Source organism: Anoplopoma fimbria, chromosome 19, assembly GCF_027596085.1.
Source record: "Anoplopoma fimbria isolate UVic2021 breed Golden Eagle Sablefish chromosome 19, Afim_UVic_2022, whole genome shotgun sequence".
Lineage (NCBI taxonomy): Eukaryota > Metazoa > Chordata > Actinopteri > Perciformes > Anoplopomatidae > Anoplopoma > Anoplopoma fimbria.
Genome location: NC_072467.1, coordinates 28526582 through 28546953, shown reverse-complemented (window position 1 = coordinate 28546953; position 20372 = coordinate 28526582). Strand labels below are relative to the sequence as shown.

Below are 20372 nucleotides of genomic sequence, written 5' to 3'. Positions count from 1 at the left end.
ATCAAAAACATTAACAGCTCCCAGGACAACAAACATTTAAAATGTTTCTTTTTAGAAGGTTTAAAGAAAATAATAAAGAGGTCAGGTGTGATTATGACTTTTCTGTGGTTGGAAAGTAATTGTGTGTGTGTGTGTGTGGCGCTCTCGTTCCTTCTGTGTCCTGTTGTGTCTTTAAGTCTTCTGTGTCCTGTATCGAAAGTGGTCATGACGTCCTCGTCGTCAGGTCATTGATAGTACAGGAAGATCAAGCTGAGAGCCTTTCCCGTGTTTGAAGGATTCCTTGTTCCTATCAGACCCTGATGCTCTCAGACATCCTTTCTTTATACTGTAAATCTGCTGTTTTCTCAATGAAGTCTGGTGTAGAATACTCAGACCAGTTCTTAATCTGTTCCTCTATCAGACCCTGATGGATGTTTCTCCATCAGGGTCTCCATACGAGATCGTTTCTCTTCAGTTTAAATGTTGACTACGTGTTTAGAATATGAAACTTCACCAATTTGTGATTTGAGTTCAGCCATAATTAAATCCTGATCTACTGTCTAAAGACTAATGTTCCTGTTTGGAGACGGTTCATCTACTGGATGTTTTTCAGTGTTTCTGAATCAATATGACTTTGATTTATCCAGTATTACATGTTTAGAATAATACATAATATAAGAACTCATCAGCTCTCACTAGACTTTGGAGATATTTAGAACAGGAAGTGTTTAACGAGCAGCTCATGTTTTTCTCCTGTAACTTAAGAAGGAAACCTTTTTCTACATTGGATAAAAAGTATCGGTGGTTTAATGAAATGATGCGTTCAGGGACAGAGTGAGGAGGAAAAAGGAGATGAGTGCTGTATCTCATGTGTGTGTTTGTTTACCTGTGCAGGTTTCTGACTATCACACTTATTATTTCAAACCTGACTTTTAAAAAGCAGTGAAACAAAGAGGAGCCTTCACAAAGACAAAACACCTTTAATGCAACAACATGACAGAAATATTGTCTTCACGTGAATCTCTATTCCTCTAAAAGCTACTTTACATACGTTTATATATTTCTATATATTTGTAAAATACACATTTTAAAATAGACTCTTGCTGCTCTGCTCTGATTGGCTCATAAGCACTTCAGCAGGAAGAAGTTGCAGAAAGCTCCTCGAGGACAGTCGCACATCTTCCCGATGCGAGATCCTTTCCTCACCGCGCAGTGTTCTCCGAGGTCGCACTGAGAACCCAAAGAGAACCGCGTTCAGAACCACACGTTACCCAGAGAGAACCGCATTAGTACACCTAGCAGTGTCATAATACTTTGTGAACTTCGACTTCAATACAAAGACTTTGGTGAGTATACAAAAGTAATACCGTATAAGTATATTATACAGTGTATTTGAATACAGTACTGTGTATACACTGTTGTATCTGCAGTAGTACTTTCATTTGATGCAACCTTTACTTTCGCTGTTGATGTATAAGCTTATAAAATAAATGATCATATCTGACTTCAGTCATTCATTTTGTATAATCAGAGGAAATGGTGCCACCTTGTGTTACAGACTTCACTGCTGATAACCAGCGCTGTTAATCTTTAACTGTCGATGCAAAATGTGTAAATGCTGCAACATCGAACTGAGTTGTAAGTGCAGAGTTGTATATAGAATAAACTAATGCTTTGAATAAATGATATATAAAAAATATATAAAGAATGCAACCTAGAATAATCTTCAATGACTTGTATATCAAATAATATATAGAATTACGAATGTATATAATAAATGATAAATAAATTATATATAAATTAATTATTTAAAAAGCAAATAACATACAGAATAAATAATAAAATAAAAATATATTTAATGATTATATTATATATTTATATATATATATATATAAAAAAACAGAATTACTCATGTATACACTAAATTATATATAAAATGAATTATGTTTAAAATAAATAATATCTTAAATTAATTAATAAATAGAATAATTATGAATAACATACATATTTAGAATACAAAATATATACAATAAAAATATATTACATTAATATATATAAAATAATGTACAAAATATACAATAAATAATATACCGAATAACAGAATAATAATTGATATGATAAATGATATAACAATATACAAAAAATATATATAAACTAAAAAAAAAAAAGATAATAAATGCTAAGATACATACAGTATGAACAGTGAATCTCAGAATGTACGGAATAAAGTGACAACTGAACCTTTTGTAAAACACATTAAAGAGGTAAGACGTTTTCTCTTCTATAAACTTCCAGGGTGGAAGAAGTACTTTGATGTTTCAGTACAAGTAACATCCCTGCATTCAGAATATTGTGTAAGAACAAAAGAAAAACCTCCTGGATCACAGACTCTAATAAACGATGGATATTATATCTCAACAAATTAAAAGAGAACAAATGCAGAATGATTTAAAACTGAACTAACGTTAAATCCATATTTCTGTCCACACTGATGAAGATTATTATTATTAATATAATTATTATTATTAATATATATCAGAGTGATGGACTCACAGAGGGGACTTGTCCGTACTTCTTCTCCCAGGGATTGATCCTCTTGGTCTGCAGTTTCTCCAGAACTTCATGCAGAGCGCCCAGCTACACACACACACACACACACACACACACACACACACACACACACACACACACACACACACACACCAGCAGTACTACATTTAGTACTGTACTAAACTACAGTTCTGCTACTTTCTACTTCTACTGAATATTGAAATTTTTACTCCTCCAGATTTATTTAATAACTAGTTGTTCAGATTCTGACTAGTACTACAAAATATAATTATGTAGTATTAACATTTATTAGGGAATTTCACAAAGTACAAACTGCAACATTAAATAGATAAACACATAAATGCATTAATAAATATAATACTATAATATATGCATAATGAATACTTTTCTGTAAGTATATTTGGAAGTATATCTTGTACTAAAGTCAGATATTTTATGCAATGTTAGAATGAAAGAACAGTTCAGTGGTTTTGTCAAATAGTCAATTTTAATTTATATTGTTTGTAAAACAGTAAATAGTTGCAACTAGATTTAATTAATTAGGAGTTTAGGGCTGCAAATAAGGAGACTTATTTATCATTATTGATCCGATAATCTTCCATCTTCTTTATGGATTTAATTTTTTTTAGTCCACACGTCACCAAATACCAACTTATACTTCAATGACTGGAAAATAAATTAAAAGCAAATATTCACATTGGAGAAGCTGATTTCTCTATTAATGCCGAATAATGTGTTTCATTGTTTGAATTAATTAATTAACTGGTTATTTTTTCAGCTCTACAGGACTGAAATAAAAAAATGTATTGATTAATCTGCTGATTATTTTATCCAACATATTTTAGTCAGAAGTGACGACAGTTTATAATATTAGTAAAATAAAATAAGAAAAATCTCCATATTGGAGAAACAGAAACCAGATTGTTAGTTTTGACTTTCACAATTAATAAATTATATATTAAGTTGAAGATTCATTTTATTAATTGTCAAATTATTGCTGCTACACAGTAGATGACCATCTTCATTTTTTTTTATCTCCTTCAGTTATTGTTACTGAGAAGCAGATTTATTATCTTTAATCACTTACTGATTACAGTTTACAGATTGTAATGTGAACAAATTAATATTATATATTACTTATTTCGGAAAATACACAGAAACCAGTTGTTGTACAGATAAATAAAACACAACATATTCTGGAGCAAGAGGAAAAAATAATTATATAAATTGTCATAATAATTATAATTTATTAATGGAGTAATCCTTACAGCTCTGCTTTATTTATTTATTACGAATTATCATTATTATAACCTATTATTACTTCAAGTAATATTTATTTATGACTAAATATTAGTGTTATCTATTGTAACTTTTAGTAATATTTATTTATTAATACACATTATTACCTATTATCATTATTACTTCTAGTAATATTTTATTATAACTAAATATTATTTGTATCTACTTCATTCGTTATGGCCAATAAAACACTAATTATTGAACACTAATAAATAATAAGTAATAAATAATAAATAATAAGTAATAAATAATAAATAATAATAAATGTAATATTAATAAATAATAAGTAATAATTATAATAATATTAATAAATAATAATAATAAATAATAAGTAATATTAATAAATAATAAGTAATATTAATAAATAATAAGTAATAAATAATAAGTAATAAATAATAAATAATAAGTAATATTAATAAATAATAAGTAATACATAATAAGTAATATTAATAATAATAATAAATAATAAATAATAAGTAAATAATAATAATAAGTAATAAATAATAAGTAATATTAATAATAATAAGTAATATTAATACATAATAAGTAATAAGTAATAATAATACATAATAAGTAATAATAATACATAATAAGTAATATTAATACATAATAAGTAATATTAATAATAATAATACATAATAAGTAATATTAATACATAATAAGTAATAAGTAGTAGTAATAAAGACCAGTCTGTTGGGGTTGTACTCCTTCGCTCTCTCTCTCGTCTCTCTCGCTCCTCTCGGCCTCCGTCCTCCCCGTGGGGAGGAGCGCGCACAGCAGCGCCGCGCACAGCACAGCTCGCGCCCACATGTTGCCACAGAAACGAGTGAACATGTCTCGCTCCAGAGCCGAGAGAGACATGTTCACAGGCCCCGCCCCCTCAGAACCACGTCACCGGCCCCGCCCCCTCAGAACCACGTCACCGCCCCCTCAGCCCCGCCCCCTCAGAACTCATGAAGGAGGCCTCATTCATAAAAAACAACATTTTATATGATAATAATAAAATATAATAATTATAAATAATATATGGCGCCTTTCAGAGCAAAGTGACAGAGTCAATTTAATCAAAAACTTTAAGAACAAAACATTAAAAAAAGTGTGTGCTGGACAGCCGGCGGCTCCTCTTCATCCTCCCGAGGTGAAGAAGAGTCGTCCCAGCAGCCTCAATGACGACAGACCTGTGGCCCTGACATCACCCTGTTACATCACACGTTACGTTACACGTTACGTTACGTTACATTATCACACGTTACATCACGTTACATTACGTTACATCACATTACATTACTCTTCTTCATCACTGTGGTACGCCCTCTTCTTCTCTTCTTACCAGTCTGTGGTAACCAGTGCCCTCTTCTTCTCTTCTTCTACCAGTCTGTGGTAGCCAGCGCCCTCTTCTTCTCTTCTTCTACCAGTCTGTGGTAGCCAGCGCCCTCTTCCTCTTCTTTACCAGTCTTCTTCTACCAGTCTGTGGTAGCCAGCGCCCCTTCTTCTTCTTCTCTTCTTCTACCAGTCTGTGGTAGCCAGCGCCCTCTTCTTCTCTTCTTCTACCAGTCTGTGGTAGCCAGCGCCCTCTTCTTCTCTTCTTCTACCAGTCTGTGGTAGCCAGCGCCCCCCTCTTCTTCTCTTCTTCTACCAGTCTGTGGTAACCAGGCCCTCTTCTTCTTCTTCTTCTACCAGTCTGTGGTAGCCAGTGCCCTCTTCTTCTTCTCTTCTTCAGCACCCTCTTCTTCAGTCTGTGGTAACCAGCGCCTCTTCTTCTTCTACCAGTCTGTGGTCTTCTTCTACCAGTCTGTGGTAGCCAGCGCCCTCTTCTTCTCTTCTTCTACCAGTCTGTGGTAACCAGCGCCCTCTTCTTCTCTTCTTCTACCAGTCTGTGGTTCTCTTCTTCTACCAGTCTGTGGTAGCCAGCGCCCCTCTCTCTTCTTTGCTGTGGTGTGCTGGGGTGGTGGCATCAGGACTGGAGATGCCAACAAGCTGGTGAGGAGAGCCAGCTCTGTGGTGGTCTGGAGCTGGACAGTCTGGAGTCAGTGGGTGAGAGGAGGATGAAGGTCACACTCGGAGCCATCCTGGACAATCCCTCTCACCCTCTCCATGAGGAGCTGTGGCAGCTGGGCAGCTCTTTCAGCCATCGGCTGATTCTACCAAAGAGCAGGACGGAGCTTCAGACGCTCATTTGTGCCCACTGCCATCAGACTGTACAACAACAGCAGAGACCACAGTCTGTCATCATGATATATATGATAGATATATATATATAGATCTATAGACCACAGTCTGTCATCATGCTGACCCCCCCATGTGGATATACTGTACATTTGTCTTTTTATTTTTATTTCTTATTTTTATTTTTATTCTATTTTTATTTTATTGTATAATATGTGTATTTATTATCTGTTTCTATGTAGTTGAGCTGCTGCTACACCCGAATTTCCCCATGGGGATCAATAAAGGAATATAATAATAATAATAAACATAAATATTAAACTAATCTACTTACTACGTTATCATAGGACATGTTTTGTTGATGAAAATCATGAAAACATTAAAGAATTATTAGATGATTTTTATGATTTGACACCATTTCTCACTATTTTTACAAACCAAACAATCAATCAATTAATGGAGTAAATAGTCAGCAGATAAATCCATAATGAAAATAATTATTATTGGTTCAAAATGAGCTCCAGCTGAACCAACTACAACAGTAAAATCCTGAGATAAGTACTAATGTAATTACATAATGGCATTAGTAATTATTATGTAATGATAGAATATATTCTGAGATTATACTGACATACTTTTACTGAAGGAACATTTTACTTATAGTACCTTTACTATAACAGTATTTTTACGCTGCGGTCTTAGTACTTTACTGTAACACAGTATTTTAACAGTGCGGTATCGGTATTTTAGCTGAAACGGAGTATTTTCACAGTGTGGTATTAGTACTTTTACTGCAGTAAAGAGTACTTTTTCAACCACTGAATTATACAGTTAATGTTTAAAACACAAATCACAGATGTTTTCATCTGACGGGTAAATATTGAGACATTCTGTGACGACTTTAATACTAAATAATAATAATAATACTTTAGTGAGTTTACTAATGAGAGTTTCTTCCTGGTGATGATGATGATGATGATGATGATGATGATGATGATGATGATGATCCAGAGCAGAAACCAGCTGATTGCTTATTGCTGAAGTGGTTTTCTTTGATGAATATTCCAGAATGCCAGAGTGAATCTGTGAGAGAGACGAGAGACGAAGAGTTTTCCATTTTCTTCTTCCATATTTGACCTTAAAGACGAGGAGCAGATATATCACATTTAAATATATATTTCCTCTCCTGCAGAGCTTCTGTTTATATATTTATATATTTCATATTGGAGAGGAGGGATGAAGGTATTAATGTCTCAGCCTTCATGTAAACACAACTTAAGCCCTTCTGACACTCTGCTTCTTAAAAGCGCTCTGATGGAAAACAAACTTGGAGGTTTGTTGTTAGACAGGAAACACGATAACATCGATGATGTCATATCTACGCAGCAGGTTTTTTCAGGAGATCAGATGTTTGTCAGCATGTTTAAGAACTTAAATGTTAATTAAATGTTTATTTAGGACCGTTTCTTTATTATTCAAGTAATTATTAGGTCAAAATATTTACCTCATAATAAGAGAAAGAGAAAGCACATCTGCTTTTATTATTTATTTTAACCTAAAGACAGAAACAAAGACCATCAGCTACACTTACAGTGTGGAGCATTTAGGGGATCTATTTGTATACAATTTTATATATTTATTTGAACTGTTTATTGGTTCTTTATGGGCTGAAAGAGTCAATAACATTTCTATTCAGTGTTGTTTTCTCCATCCAAAGATGCACTTTATAGTTTCCTATATGGATCAGCATTGACTAATATTTCAACCCAGATTTTATTTTTAATTTGAATAGGGTATAATTCAAATTTAGTTTCATGGTGGGGCCTTTTTCCAAATGTTCTTACACGCTTGGTACACATGATAAGTTTCAGTTGGTTGCAATCTGCAATCTCACCACTAGATGGCGTCAGATCCTTCACACTGGACCTCTAGTGTTTGCTAACTGACGGTTTTGGCTCCACAGTCCGAATGTCTAATGTCATCGAGTGTTTTTGTAAATATGGTTCTTCATTTGGGATGAATCATAATTTGTTGATCTTCTGACTTTTCATCATAGCGCCACCATCAGGTCAACATGTTAATGTCTCCAAACACCTGCAGAACTAAAGACATTTATCAGCCCCAGATGTTAGCATTCTGAGCATGTTAGCGTTTAGCTCAAAGCACCACAGTTTTGTAGTTTCATTTATGTAACAATATGATCATCATTCTTTTCCAGATCTTTCTCATGACTGAGACTCTAAAAGTAAAGCAGATGATCTGGAGATAATTGTTTTTGTCGATACATGATGTTTCTTTATTTTAACTTTGTGATGATGTCAGACTTTTTATTTACGACCACAGACTGAGCGGATTGTTGGGTAAACATCCGGCCTGCAGACTCCAAATCCTCCCGTTGTCAGCGAGGCATTAGAGAGAGAATCAGAGCTGACGAGCCGCCAGTGCTGGACAGAGAAAAGATGGTAAACAAGGACAAAGAGCGAGTTGAGGACGAGCCGCCCGCCGGAGGAGAGCCGCTATGAATAAAGCTGCAGACAGAAGAGAGGTAAGAGGTTTAACACCCGACTCCTTAGTCCTGTTCGGCTCCAGGGCCGGATTCTGTCTGCGATTGTCTCCAAATGTCTCCATCATCACATCCACCCAAAATATACTGCTGACTGTCAGAGAGAGAGAGGATGAAAGCTGCTGGTGTTCTCTGCAGCGCTGCATCTTTTCATCATTTCTTCTTCTTCTGTGGTGTTTGATCTTCCGTCCAGCTCTGGGCCTTTCTTCCTCTGACTCTTCTTCTATTAAACGACTTTGAGTTTCTTTTCAACGTGGAGTTGCTTAAATAAGCATTTGAGTCTTTAGTATTACATGTGAGGATTACTGTTTGTGCTCTTTAATGCAGCTGCTGCATCTTTACCTGCAGAGTGGAGGGAATGAGGAGTCATCAGGGACCTAAACCTCAGCTTTGTCCTTTAAGTTTAACTTTGGGGACATCTGTAGTTTTATTTTGATAGTTTGTATTAGAGAGGAGACAGGAAACGTCTGGAGAGAGATGATCTATGACATGAACCTGTGACCTGAGCCTCTGTGTGAAGTGATGTTAACATTTGTTCTTGGAAAGTCAATTAAACCACAAAAGACTCAAGACAATCACAAAGAGACACAAATTTACCACGAAAAGATGCAAAAACAACACAGAGACAAAAAACCATTTCAAAGAGACGCAAAGCGACTACAAAGAGACGCAAAGCGACTACAAAGAGACGCAAAGCGACTACAAGAGACATTAATCAACCACAGAGACGACAACAATAAGACACATAATGACCTCAAAATTATGCAAAAACAACAAAAAGACAAAACAACCAAACAGAGACACAAACCAAGTTCAAAGAGACGTAAAACGACTGGAAGGACACATAAAGCATAAAAAGAGACCTTTAGGAGACGAGGAGACAGGAAATGACTGGAGAGAGAGGAGAGATGAAACAAGGTTCCTCCAGAGGTCATGAACCGGTGACGTGACGACCTTGTCAGAATCTCAAACCCAAAGGTCACCCAGATGACCTTTGTAGTGGGTTATTTCTGGCACGCCTGGTTTCCAGATGATGATAGTTTTAAAGGCCAACTGTCCAAAGTTCCTCTGAGTGCTCCAGATTGACTGCAGATATTCCTCTGTATCTGTTTTAACGTCTCTCTGTTACACTGATTCTGTCTGAGGCTGCCAGAACCATCTGGAATAAAATGAAGAGCGACAAACGAGGCAGGGATTTGAACCTTCATCCTTCCATCTCATCAGTTTCCCTGTGATGCTCTCCAGGGGAAGAGAAATCCATCGACATGAAACAAATCTAGAAATGTCGTCTCTGCTACGGACAGTTAATCACCTCATGGTATCTTTTAATTGGAGCTCCTGTTAATGATGTCACAGTCCAGCAGCCGGAGGATTCTGAGCTGCTGATCTGCAGCCAGATGAAGAAACCCTCATTCACAAAACTTTATGGATAATTCACCTTCGTCATGTACTGAACATTCTACGCAAGCAAGGATGGATTACTGAACGGGCCACGTAGTCGGGGTCACTGGGCCTCTGTGTGAAGTGATGTTTCTTGTTGGAAAGTCATTTAAAACCACAAAAGAGTCTAGAATACTGCAAAGAGACGCAAATTGACCACATAGAAATGCAAAACGACCACAAAAAGATGCAAATACAACAGAGACTCAAAACCTCCACAAAAAGACTCAAAACGAGTCAAAACAACCACAAAACGATTAGAAAGAGACAAGAAGCGACCGAAAAACAACAAAAAAAGGACTCAAATTGACCACAAATATGCAAAATGCCCCAAAAAGACGCCAAAACAGCAAAAAGACTCGAAGCGATCCATCAAAGAGACATAAAACAACTAAACAATGACTAAAGAGAAACAGAAAAAGACAGAAAAACAACAAAACGAGTACAAAGAGACACAATACAACCACTACGAGACGCAAAATGACCACACAGTGACTCAAAAACATCTAAAAGAATAAAAACAACCACAAGGAGACATAAAACAACCACTAAAAGGGATGCAAAACCACTAAACAATGACTCAAATGACCACAAAGACGCAAAACAACCATAAACAGGCTGCATTGTTTTTAGATGTGTCTTTCTCAGTCTGTGGCTCGTGTGTCGGAGATCTTCTCCATGTTTGTGTTCAGGGCCCGTTGTCTCATTAGACATTATACATATAAGACTCTGCATCATTTCTTGGGGGCACCATGTTTGCTTTTTTAAATCACATTATTGTATTTTATCTAACAGGATGCGACATGTATCTGTTACATTTCTGTCATCCTGAAATCTTCACAAACTAACCAGAGGGATGTTCCAGCTCCCAACATGGAGGAAAAGAGGATTTATGTGTTTGAATCCCTGAAGTTTAGGAGGAGAGTGTCGTCCAGCCGGAGGATTAACCGTCTGAACATCCTTCAGTCTGACAGCAGACGTAAAGCTGCTCAGAGGAGACGACGCAGAAGAAGAACTGAGCAGCATGAAGACCAGAGATTTGGTCAAACTTAAGAACAAACTCTTCTTATATAAAGCGCTCAGTGACGGTCCACATAAATCCACTGCTGCTAAACAGGAAGAAAGTTTGTTTGCAAAGAGCTGGAATCATAAAATCTAACTCAGCAGTTGGAGGACGAAGCTCCACGAGAGCTGTGATGTTTGACAGGAAGTCGTTATCCGTCCGGGCTTTGATCCAGCTGAGCTCTCCGTCTCTTTGAAGCTTTTCAGTTCTAAACTCCAAGAAAAAAACCTGGCTCATTAGCACTCCGCTAATTCACAGCAGTCCTCTGATTCTGAGGATGACGACGGATCCTAATGAGCTTCTTATTTCTTTTCTCCAGAGACATTACACGAGATGATAAGTGGAGTTCATAATCAGGACTCTGGAAAACTCTGGTGGGTCACGTGGACCTGATGGACCAGATGGACCAGGGACGGTTCTGTTTGGGAAGTCCTTGAGATATACATAGAGTGAGTGATGTATAAGGTCTCCTTAAATACAGCAGGTTTATGAGACGTGTTTGTTGTTGGTTATATAAGAATTCTGATAATTGATAAGAAAACACAAAATATTTACTGACTCCAGCTTTTCCAATGTTACATTTGAAGCATAAAGTACCAAAAATATAGAAAGAACTTGAGAAAAGTACATCATGATTGTACTTTAGTAGTAAATGTAATCAGTAACGTTACACCACTTGAGCTGAGCCGACTAACTACGATTTATAATCCTCTCATTGGAGGATAAACTTAATAATAAAGTAAATAATAAAAAGTATGATTAGTGTTTCTATCATCACCTCTTCACTCCTCAAACATGTAACACAGCGCCACCTACTGCAGCTGTGTGTCATTGCAGTATATGTATATATATATTTATTTAATATTTATTTGTAAACTTCTTGTAGGATTTAGTTTTTTATCAAAAACACGAGACGTGAGTTCATAAAAATGTAACAACTTATTTTCTTTCTGAATCCTGTAGGACTCATTACATTTTTATTGATTTGAATTGAACAGATTCATAATGTGTTTATTTTTACACATCATTTAACAAAAACACAAATAAATACTTTTCCATGAGTCATGACAGACATCCCAACATGTAAACATCACTTCACTCCTCCCACCTCCTCCATCCTCCTCCATCCTCCTCCGTCCTCCGGTGGTTCTGCAGCTTGTTTCAGCCTCCTCCTCCTCCTCCTCCTCCTCCAGTCAGCCTGCAGCCTCTCTGAGCCTCCTCAACACCTCCTCCGGACTGAGAGAGGAGTCCACGCTGATCAGTTTGTCTCTGGACCGGGAGCCCTACGAGATAAAACATGAAGCAGGTTAAATATTATTAATATTATTATATAAAGGAAGGATAAAAGAGGCATAAAAAAATAGAACAAACAGGTGGAGGAGAAGGACACATGAGGGGAAGCAGGTGATGTTTTAAGAATAAAAAGAAAAGGGGGAAGGAGTCAGGGTTCAGGAAGTGGAGGTGACAGGTTTTAAGATGTCTTAAATCATTTTTCTCAGCCACAGAACGAGCAACCTGGAACTTCTCACAGTGACTCTGTGCCTCTTTGTGTCCGTCCACTAACGGTATGCTGCATTAAAAGTCCCTGAACACACACACTGTGACATCATGAATATACAAACTAGTTTTCAGGAACCTTGTTGAGAGATAAGTGACTCTTCTTCAGGTCCAGAACTTCAGCCAGGAAGCGGATCAGCTCGGTGTTGGCCTCTCCGTCCGTCGGAGGCGCTGCGATGGCGACTCCCACCGCCTCTGCAGAAACCTCTGGAAGAGTAGAAGAAGAAATGTTGTCTTTGAGGTCGTCACGACAACAGTGTTGTGTGTTGTAAACAGTGTGGCGGTGACCTGTGACCCCGCTGTGTTTGGAGCCGGGCTTGGCGTGCACCGTGATGGTCACGGCTCCACGTTTGTCTCGGGACACCGGACAGGAAGCTTCTTCTTCTGCTGCTCTGCCTGCAGCCGCTTTACCTTTCGCCTGGTTTCACAGAACAGAGGAGGATGTTCACATATGACTTTATACTATTATTATACAAACAACACACATTTTACAGGAAAAGAAGAAGCTGCTCCTGGACCAAAAACTGAATGTATATATTATTTACAAATGAATGATTAACTGCCGGTCTATAATACAAATGAAGGCCCCCTGTTTACCAGATGCATCTACCAGTAAAATGATGAATCTAGGCGTTATTAATATAAAAAGGATATATATAAATATATATGTACACACTAATAAAAATATCAAGAAATATAACAAGCAAAATAAAAGCACACAACTAAAAGACCGTATATAATACATTTACAGACCAACACTCTAAAGCATATATGGTAGAACAGGTGAAACTATTAAAATAAACTTAAAATCAGGTGGTTGCACAACAGAGCTATATTTAAATCAATGATTAAATCAATACAATTAATTGTCAGGCGAAAAAGGCAAGTCAGTAAAAATCGAGCAGATCAGTCAGAAGATCGAATACTAACTGGAATGTATATAAACATGTAAATAAACATATTTATTTTATATATAACCTTTATATATATATATATATTTATAAATAAATATTTATAAATATATATATTTATTTTATAAATGTATATATATATTTTATAATATATATTTCTATATATTTATTTTATAAATATTTCTATATATTTATTTTATAAACATATATTTATTTATATATATTTATAAACAAAATATATACAATATATATATATAAAATATATAAATATATATTTATATAAATATATATTTAATCTATATAAATATAAATATATATTTATATAAATATATATTTAATCTATAAAATAAATATATATTTATATATATTTAATCTATAAAATAAATATATATTTATATATATTTAATCTATAAAATAAATATATATTTAATATATATATAATATATATTTATATATATCTAATCTATAAAATAAATATATATTTATATATATTTAATATATAAAATAAATATATATTTAATATATAATAAATATATATTTATATATATATATATATATATAAATATATATTTATATATATCTAATACATAGGTTTAAATAGCCTGTATCATGTTTGTATAAATACATATTAATCTGTCTTCTCACCGCTTTGTGTTTGTTGGACATCAGTCTGTTTGTCACGTGTCTCGGGATGACGTCACACAAACGGTTTAACGGGTTGGCTCTGAACGACAAACTCATAAAACTCATAAAACTCATAAAACTACAAGTTACACTGTTAGCTGTTAGCTGTTAGCCGTTAGCTGCTAGCCGTTAGCTTAGAGTCACGGAGCAGGAAGTAACAGTGTAAACACGATGTAAACACGACTTCCGCTTTTCAAAATATTAACTTCCGGCGTTTTTCATAGTAAAAGCCTTCATGACAAAGAAACGTCTTCAAAGTTTTTATTGCAAATTTTAAGTTGAAACATCGGAAAATATAAATATAATTACTTAGAAATCACTTTAAATTGTAAAGTCTTTCTTCAACAATATTATTTCATATTTTATTTAGTTTTTTAAAAACGTTTCTATATATTGTTGATAATATTATTTTTTGCAAAACAGTCGAATTCCAATTTATATTTATTTATTAACAATTCATATATTTATTTATATTTTATATTTATTTTTTATATTTTACATTTTACATTTTATATTTTATATTTTATATTTTATATTATATTTCATATTTTATATATAAATTTATATTTCATATTTTATATTTTATATTTTATATTTTATATTTTATATTTTATATTTTATATTTTATATTCTATATTCTATATTTTATATTTTATTAAAATAATTTATTAATGTATATAAATGCATTTAAATTGGTGGTAGGCTGTATTGCAAAAGACAGTATTACAAAATACATAATTACAGTATTGCAAACAATAATTTATATGTATAAAAGAATCCAGATATTTTCATTGTCAACGACCGCTTCTCTTTAACGGTAGTGCATATCATAATAAGGAACATTCGCCTTTACCTGTTTGGGCAACCAGACTTAAAACATTCAAGGAAAAGTTGAGCTGTCTCTAATATCTCTGAAATAATATAGTTCGGCTAAGGCCAATGTGCTTTTGTCATATTTAATAGAAAATAATAAGAGTAACATTAACCATTAATATCTAAATTAACAACTTATTAGCCCACAAATGAAATAATACTCTGCAGCTTTATCTGTCCTGCCTAAATGGCAGGAAAAGTTCTTAAGTCCCTTATCATTGTAAAAATAATAAAACGAACAAATCCAGCATTAAAGACTTAACAAGACTTTCATTTCCAACGACTGCTTCTCTGTAATTGTTGCTCATGTGACAATAAATAACTTCACCTGAACCATCAGAGGTAAGTCAGTGACCCTTTAATTCTCAGCTCTCTAAATCTAAAACCAGCCACATGTATGAGCTCATAAATCACTGACGAGTCTCTCATTCTTGTGACACGAGCCTGTATTTAATCTCATCTTTATTTCATGAAGTGCATCCATAAAATCTGAAATAATGATATGTTTCTTTTGGGCTGTTTTATAGCTTTTGTTGTGGTTTCACATATTTTTTCCTTTCATATTTCTTTAGCTGTTGTTAAAGTGTGTGTGGCAGCGGGGAGTGTCTGACTGGTTTCCCCTCCTCTCCAAACCGTCCCATTCATTACTGAGAGTTTATAGCCTGCAGACACACTCGCTGCTTCACTCGTACATGAAAACAGAGAAGAACCGGAGTAACAGAAGAACCGGAGTAACAGAAGAACCAGAGGAACAGAGGAACAGAAGAACCAGAGGAGCAGAGGAACAGAAGAACCGGAGGAGCAGAAGAACCACAGTAGCAGAGGAACCAGAGGAGCAGAAGAACCAGAGGAGCAGAGGAACCAGAGGAGCAGAAGAACCGTAGGAGCAGAGGAACCAGAGGAGCAGAAGAACCAGAGGAGCAGAGGAACCAGAGGAGCAGAAGAACCAGAGGAGCAGAAGAACCAGAGGAACCAGAGGAGCAGAAGAACCAGAGGAGCAGAAGAACCGTAGGAGCAGAGGAACCAGAGGAGCAGAAGAACCGTAGGAGCAGAGGAACCAGAGGAGCAGAAGAACCGTAGGAGCAGAGGAACCAGAGTAGCACACCTGAGGACTTCAATGGAGGGCAGCAAGAACCAGGAGGCTGAGGACGGCTCTTACCTTTGGTGAGGAAGATTTACTGACTGGTTTATTCTGCATTTGTTGTTTGTTGTTCCTGAACGTTGCTCAGATTTGTTTTCCTATGTAGTGAAGCTTCCTTGAAGCTGGAGAGAGTCCAGGTTAACATTCCTGCAGTGTTGTTATGAGACAGGCTGAGACGTGGCAGAGCGCTCAGAAGACATTAAACCTCCTCACCTGGAGCTGAAATGTGCTGGTCCCAGTTCAGCTTACTGGTTGTTGTAGAGGAGGCTGCAGGGATGAAACAGCACCTAAACTCACAACCAGAGAGGAGACTCTCGTATACATTTATATAATAATTTTGAAGTACATTTTGCTGCTAATACTTTGAATTGTGACACTGGTATTAATACTTTGCTGAAGTAAAATGTCTTTATAATTCCATAACTGTATATGTGGTTTTGTTTTTTACTATTTGTATATTCTGACATTTAATAGACCAAACCATCAACACATTAATCAAGAAATAAATCTGCAGATTAATCAGAATGCAAATAAATTCCCTCAAAACTGTACTTAAGTAAACACACACATATCACCAGTAAAAAGTACCACTAACAGCACAAGTATTGGTTGTAGTGGCAATACCGGTAACACTAGTAGTTGCCAATTATAGTAGTTATTCCAATACATTGTTTTATTACTAAATACCTGCAGAACTAATGACATTCCCATTAGCTAGCATGCTAACACGCTAAACTAGGATGGTGAACATGGTCAACATATCCTGTTGAACATGGTTAGCATGCTGGTGTTAGCTTTTCAGTGGTCACACATGGAATAGTTGTGAGTTGTGTTTTAAAGGATCATTCTGATGTTGACAAACTGACACATAATTGTTTTTAAAAGTTAAGATTTGTTTTTTAACAAAAGTTCTCTTTTCATTTCCAGTTTCCAGAGAACTCCTTCTCTCAGACGCAAATGGAGGAAACGGTACGGCGGTCTGGACGGAAACAAACTGCTGGAGCCCAATAAAGACCCAGACATGAGAGGTGTGTGTGTGTGTGTGTGTGTGTGTGTGTGTGTGTGTGTGTGTGTGTGTGTTTGTGTGTCTGTGTGTGTGTAACACCCTGTGATTAGAGGTCTGTGGGTATCCTTTAGTGGGCGGAGTCTGCTGGTATCTAAATGAAGTCTCTTCTCAGTCGTCACCACAGAGCTGCTAACTGGCTGCAGGAATCCAAAGACTCCACCTCTCAATCTATTTTCTCCCTTCATTGTCCCACAGAGATTCTGAGGATGTGTTCTGTACCGACAGACTGTTGTTTCTCAGCTAGCTCTATATACTTACTATGTAAAATACTCTGATTGTATAAAAGGCCTGATTGACTCCAGTCTGATGTGTGTTTGAACGGTCTTTAATGTCGGTCTGATCTCAAGGGATTACATATGAATACCAACACATTTATGACATTTCCTCATATCATTATTACATATTTTCAGCTTTTTGCCGTTCATTTTATTCAGCTGGTACACCATGTAAAGCTGCTTTCTGCTGGCCATTCAGGCAACAAAACCATTGAAAGCCGAAAGTCCCGTTAACGCTCTATATTCATACAATGTATGTTTCAGGAAAAGAGCGTGGTTGATGTCAATTTTACTTTTCTAGCAATTTACGGATAGACTGTATATAAGAAGTGGACGTAGCTTTGTGGACGGATGTTTTGAAGCCTTGAGTTTCTCTTCTCTTCTGTGGCAGACGATGGAGGGATGACAGACGGGAACCATCAGAGGAACGCTGAGAACCAGGCAGACCTGAACCAACACGTAAAATACCAAACAAACCAAAATGTACTAAACGTAACCTCTCTACCACTACAACACTTGTGTATTAAGGTTTGAAGAGATCTGTAATCTAAAGAGTTTCTTCTTCTTCGTTGTTTCATCTCTCTTATAGGAGTCAGCACCTCGTCCAGCTCCCAGGAGTCTGATCCAGAACCAGGTCCAGACTGCAGTCCACAATCCGGTCCAGAAACCCGTCAGCAAACCCGTCAGCCTCGTCAGTCCTGGACCTGCAGGTACAACATTAAAAATGAATCTGTTTTCTGATATGACAACGCTGTTTTTAACGTTTCAAGTGAGCATCTAGAACATTCTTCTTATTGTATTTCACTCTTTATTTCATTTTATTTATCTTTAATACTTTTTGAGTGTGTTTGTTTTATTAAGGGTTTTGTTTGTGTGCATCTCTTCTGAGAGTTTGGTTTGGGTGGGAGGTTTAGAGGAAGGCATTGTTTCATTTTTCTGTTTTAACACACCAAAAATAGGGTAAAAGCAATTCTGGAATACAGATTTGTACTTTGAATTATACAGATTTCCAATGGAAAACATATAGTTTTTAGGTATATAGGTGCATATCAGTCCATCAAAGCCAAAACCTCCTCTCCAGTACACCAGACCCCATTCATCTCTCCAAACACTTTTGGATATGTTGCCTTTATTAGAGTTTTATTTATTTTACTTTATTATGTTGCATATCATCCACTCTTTTTTAAAGTACAAAGCTGTGCTGTATGGGATTTACAGATTTACAAATCTCATCTAATCTGGAAGAGGAAAACAACTTTCTTTTTTTTATAGATTCATATTTTTCTATTAGTACTGAGGAGAAAGTAGTTTAGCTTCTCCTTTAAATGGATTACAGCAAAAAAAAGTTAATAATTCATCTCCTGATGAACGACTCGTCTTCTTTCTCTTGTTTAGAAACTTTAAACTCATCTAACATGACTGACATGGAAATATATATTTTAACAATAGAGACCTGATGATTTTATTGCAGCGGTCCCAGTGTCGGTGGTTAACGGCGGCCTGAAGCCCCCCCTCCCCCAGGCGGTGGTCCAGCCCGAGGACCGAGGCCTCAGGTTCCCCCCCCAGCAGAGTCCGTCCAAACGCAGAGCGTAAGTCTTCAGGTCTCTCTCATCCCTTCAGCTGTCATCGTTACCCACAATCCCTCCTGATGAAGCTCCTCTGTGCTCTCAGGGCTGCTGATGTGCTGTTTGACAGCTTCGCCTCGGACGGAAGAATCAACATCAACCAGTTCTTTGAGGTACTTTTACTCTCTTACAGACCTAAATGAAAATGCACACATCATTTAAATGTTATGATGTAAATAAATAGGACTTTACAGGGAGTACTACTTTGTTCTCTGGACATAGAACCTAAAAGATTAGTTCATGATGACATGATGGTTTTCTGGAAAGTTTGTGGGATTTGTTACAACTCATAGAACTGGAGTTACATCCAAGATTTCCAGGGGTTCGTCAAAATAAAGGTCCTCTGCTACTTTCATGTTTTCATGGGGGACGAATGCACATGTTCTAAATATTAAGGGGGGAAGTAAACTGAAAACAGGTAAGAGTCATAAGCATAAACTTGTTAAAAGTAAGGTGTTAAATTAAAATTACAAGAAACATTTTGGGATATATGATCATACAGGATGCAAAAAACATCTACAATAATTCAATTTAATTTATTTAAATAATAGTTGCTAAGTTTCACTTTGTGAGAGCTTCATATAACTTCAGTAAAACGTTGGAAAATATTATTTATTTATTTTTTATTTAATATTATTTATGTGATTCTGTCACCTATTATGAAAAATAGTACTAATAATTTAGTGAAAGTAATTATTTTCAACAATTTAAAACAAATAAATGTAAATCTTTTACTACTTTTTGGTGCTGATAGATTAAATATTGCTAATATCAAGAAAACATTTTAAATAAGTATGTTTTCTAATTATCTGATTCTTTTTTATGTTACTGAAGCAACAATTTTTTTTCAATAATTGCGTTGTAAGAGATGAGTTTATTACATGCAAATATTAAATTCATTTCTTGTCTCTTTTAGATAATTACTTGAAGCGTTTGAACGTGTTTTGGAGGGATTGTGTTGTTTTGGATTGTTAAATGATTATTGGGAGGTTTTAGGATCACTATCTGATTTTTCTTTCAGGCCATCTGGAGCTCTGGGCTGCACCGGTCCGACCCTCGGCTCAGAGAGTGTTTCTTCCACCTCAGGAAACTGCAGGACGCCGAGGGATCAGTGGACAGAAACACCTTTCACAGGTAAATCCTCTGTTCATGGTCTCGA

The 20372-nt window shown here is 35.8% G+C and overlaps 3 protein-coding genes and 1 non-coding gene across 4 annotated transcripts in view; 2 read left to right on the top strand and 2 right to left on the bottom strand.

The window, feature by feature from the left end:
- Positions 1-185: 185 nt before the first annotated feature.
- LOC129108928 (small nucleolar RNA SNORA71) lies at positions 186-312 on the top strand. Its single transcript, XR_008531943.1, has one exon. It is a non-coding gene; the product is annotated as a small nucleolar RNA SNORA71 (small nucleolar RNA).
- On the bottom strand, positions 197-4661 carry cart2 (cocaine- and amphetamine-regulated transcript 2). The gene is given in 4 exon segments (XM_054620648.1): positions 197-1209; positions 2533-2616; positions 4536-4556; positions 4558-4661. Coding segments are annotated over 4 exon segments (315 nt in total). The 5' UTR covers positions 4660-4661; the 3' UTR covers positions 197-1101.
- A 7566-nt stretch (positions 4662-12227) lies between these two features.
- Positions 12228-14416, bottom strand: c19h15orf40 (chromosome 19 C15orf40 homolog). The gene is made up of 4 exons (XM_054620642.1): positions 14195-14416; positions 12927-13056; positions 12718-12845; positions 12228-12364 (listed from the first exon to the last, which is right to left on the bottom strand). Exons 1-4 carry the CDS (start codon positions 14306-14308, stop codon positions 12275-12277), a joined length of 462 nt encoding a protein of 153 aa, XP_054476617.1. The 5' UTR covers positions 14309-14416; the 3' UTR covers positions 12228-12274.
- A 1807-nt stretch (positions 14417-16223) lies between these two features.
- glsl (glutaminase like) overlaps positions 16224-20372 on the top strand; it is a 10773-nt gene continuing 6624 nt past the window's right edge. Inside the window, exons 1-7 of the mRNA XM_054620631.1 lie at positions 16224-16270; positions 17175-17275; positions 17980-18029; positions 18181-18298; positions 19060-19177; positions 19260-19326; positions 20235-20347. Of these exons, the coding sequence (XP_054476606.1) occupies positions 16224-16270; positions 17175-17275; positions 17980-18029; positions 18181-18298; positions 19060-19177; positions 19260-19326; positions 20235-20347 (614 nt within the window). The remainder of the gene's footprint in view (positions 16271-17174; positions 17276-17979; positions 18030-18180; positions 18299-19059; positions 19178-19259; positions 19327-20234; positions 20348-20372) is intronic.

Coding starts and splice junctions, on each gene's coding strand:
- c19h15orf40 (XM_054620642.1), bottom strand. CDS start 14,308: ATGAGTTTTATGAGTTTTATGAGTTTGTCGTTCAGAGCCAACCCGTTA. Junction 13,057..14,194: donor TGTCCAACAAACACAAAGCG/GTGAGAAGACAG, acceptor CTGTGAAACCAG/GCGAAAGGTAAAGCGGCTGC. Junction 12,846..12,926: donor CAAACACAGCGGGGTCACAG/GTCACCGCCACA, acceptor CTACTCTTCCAG/AGGTTTCTGCAGAGGCGGTG.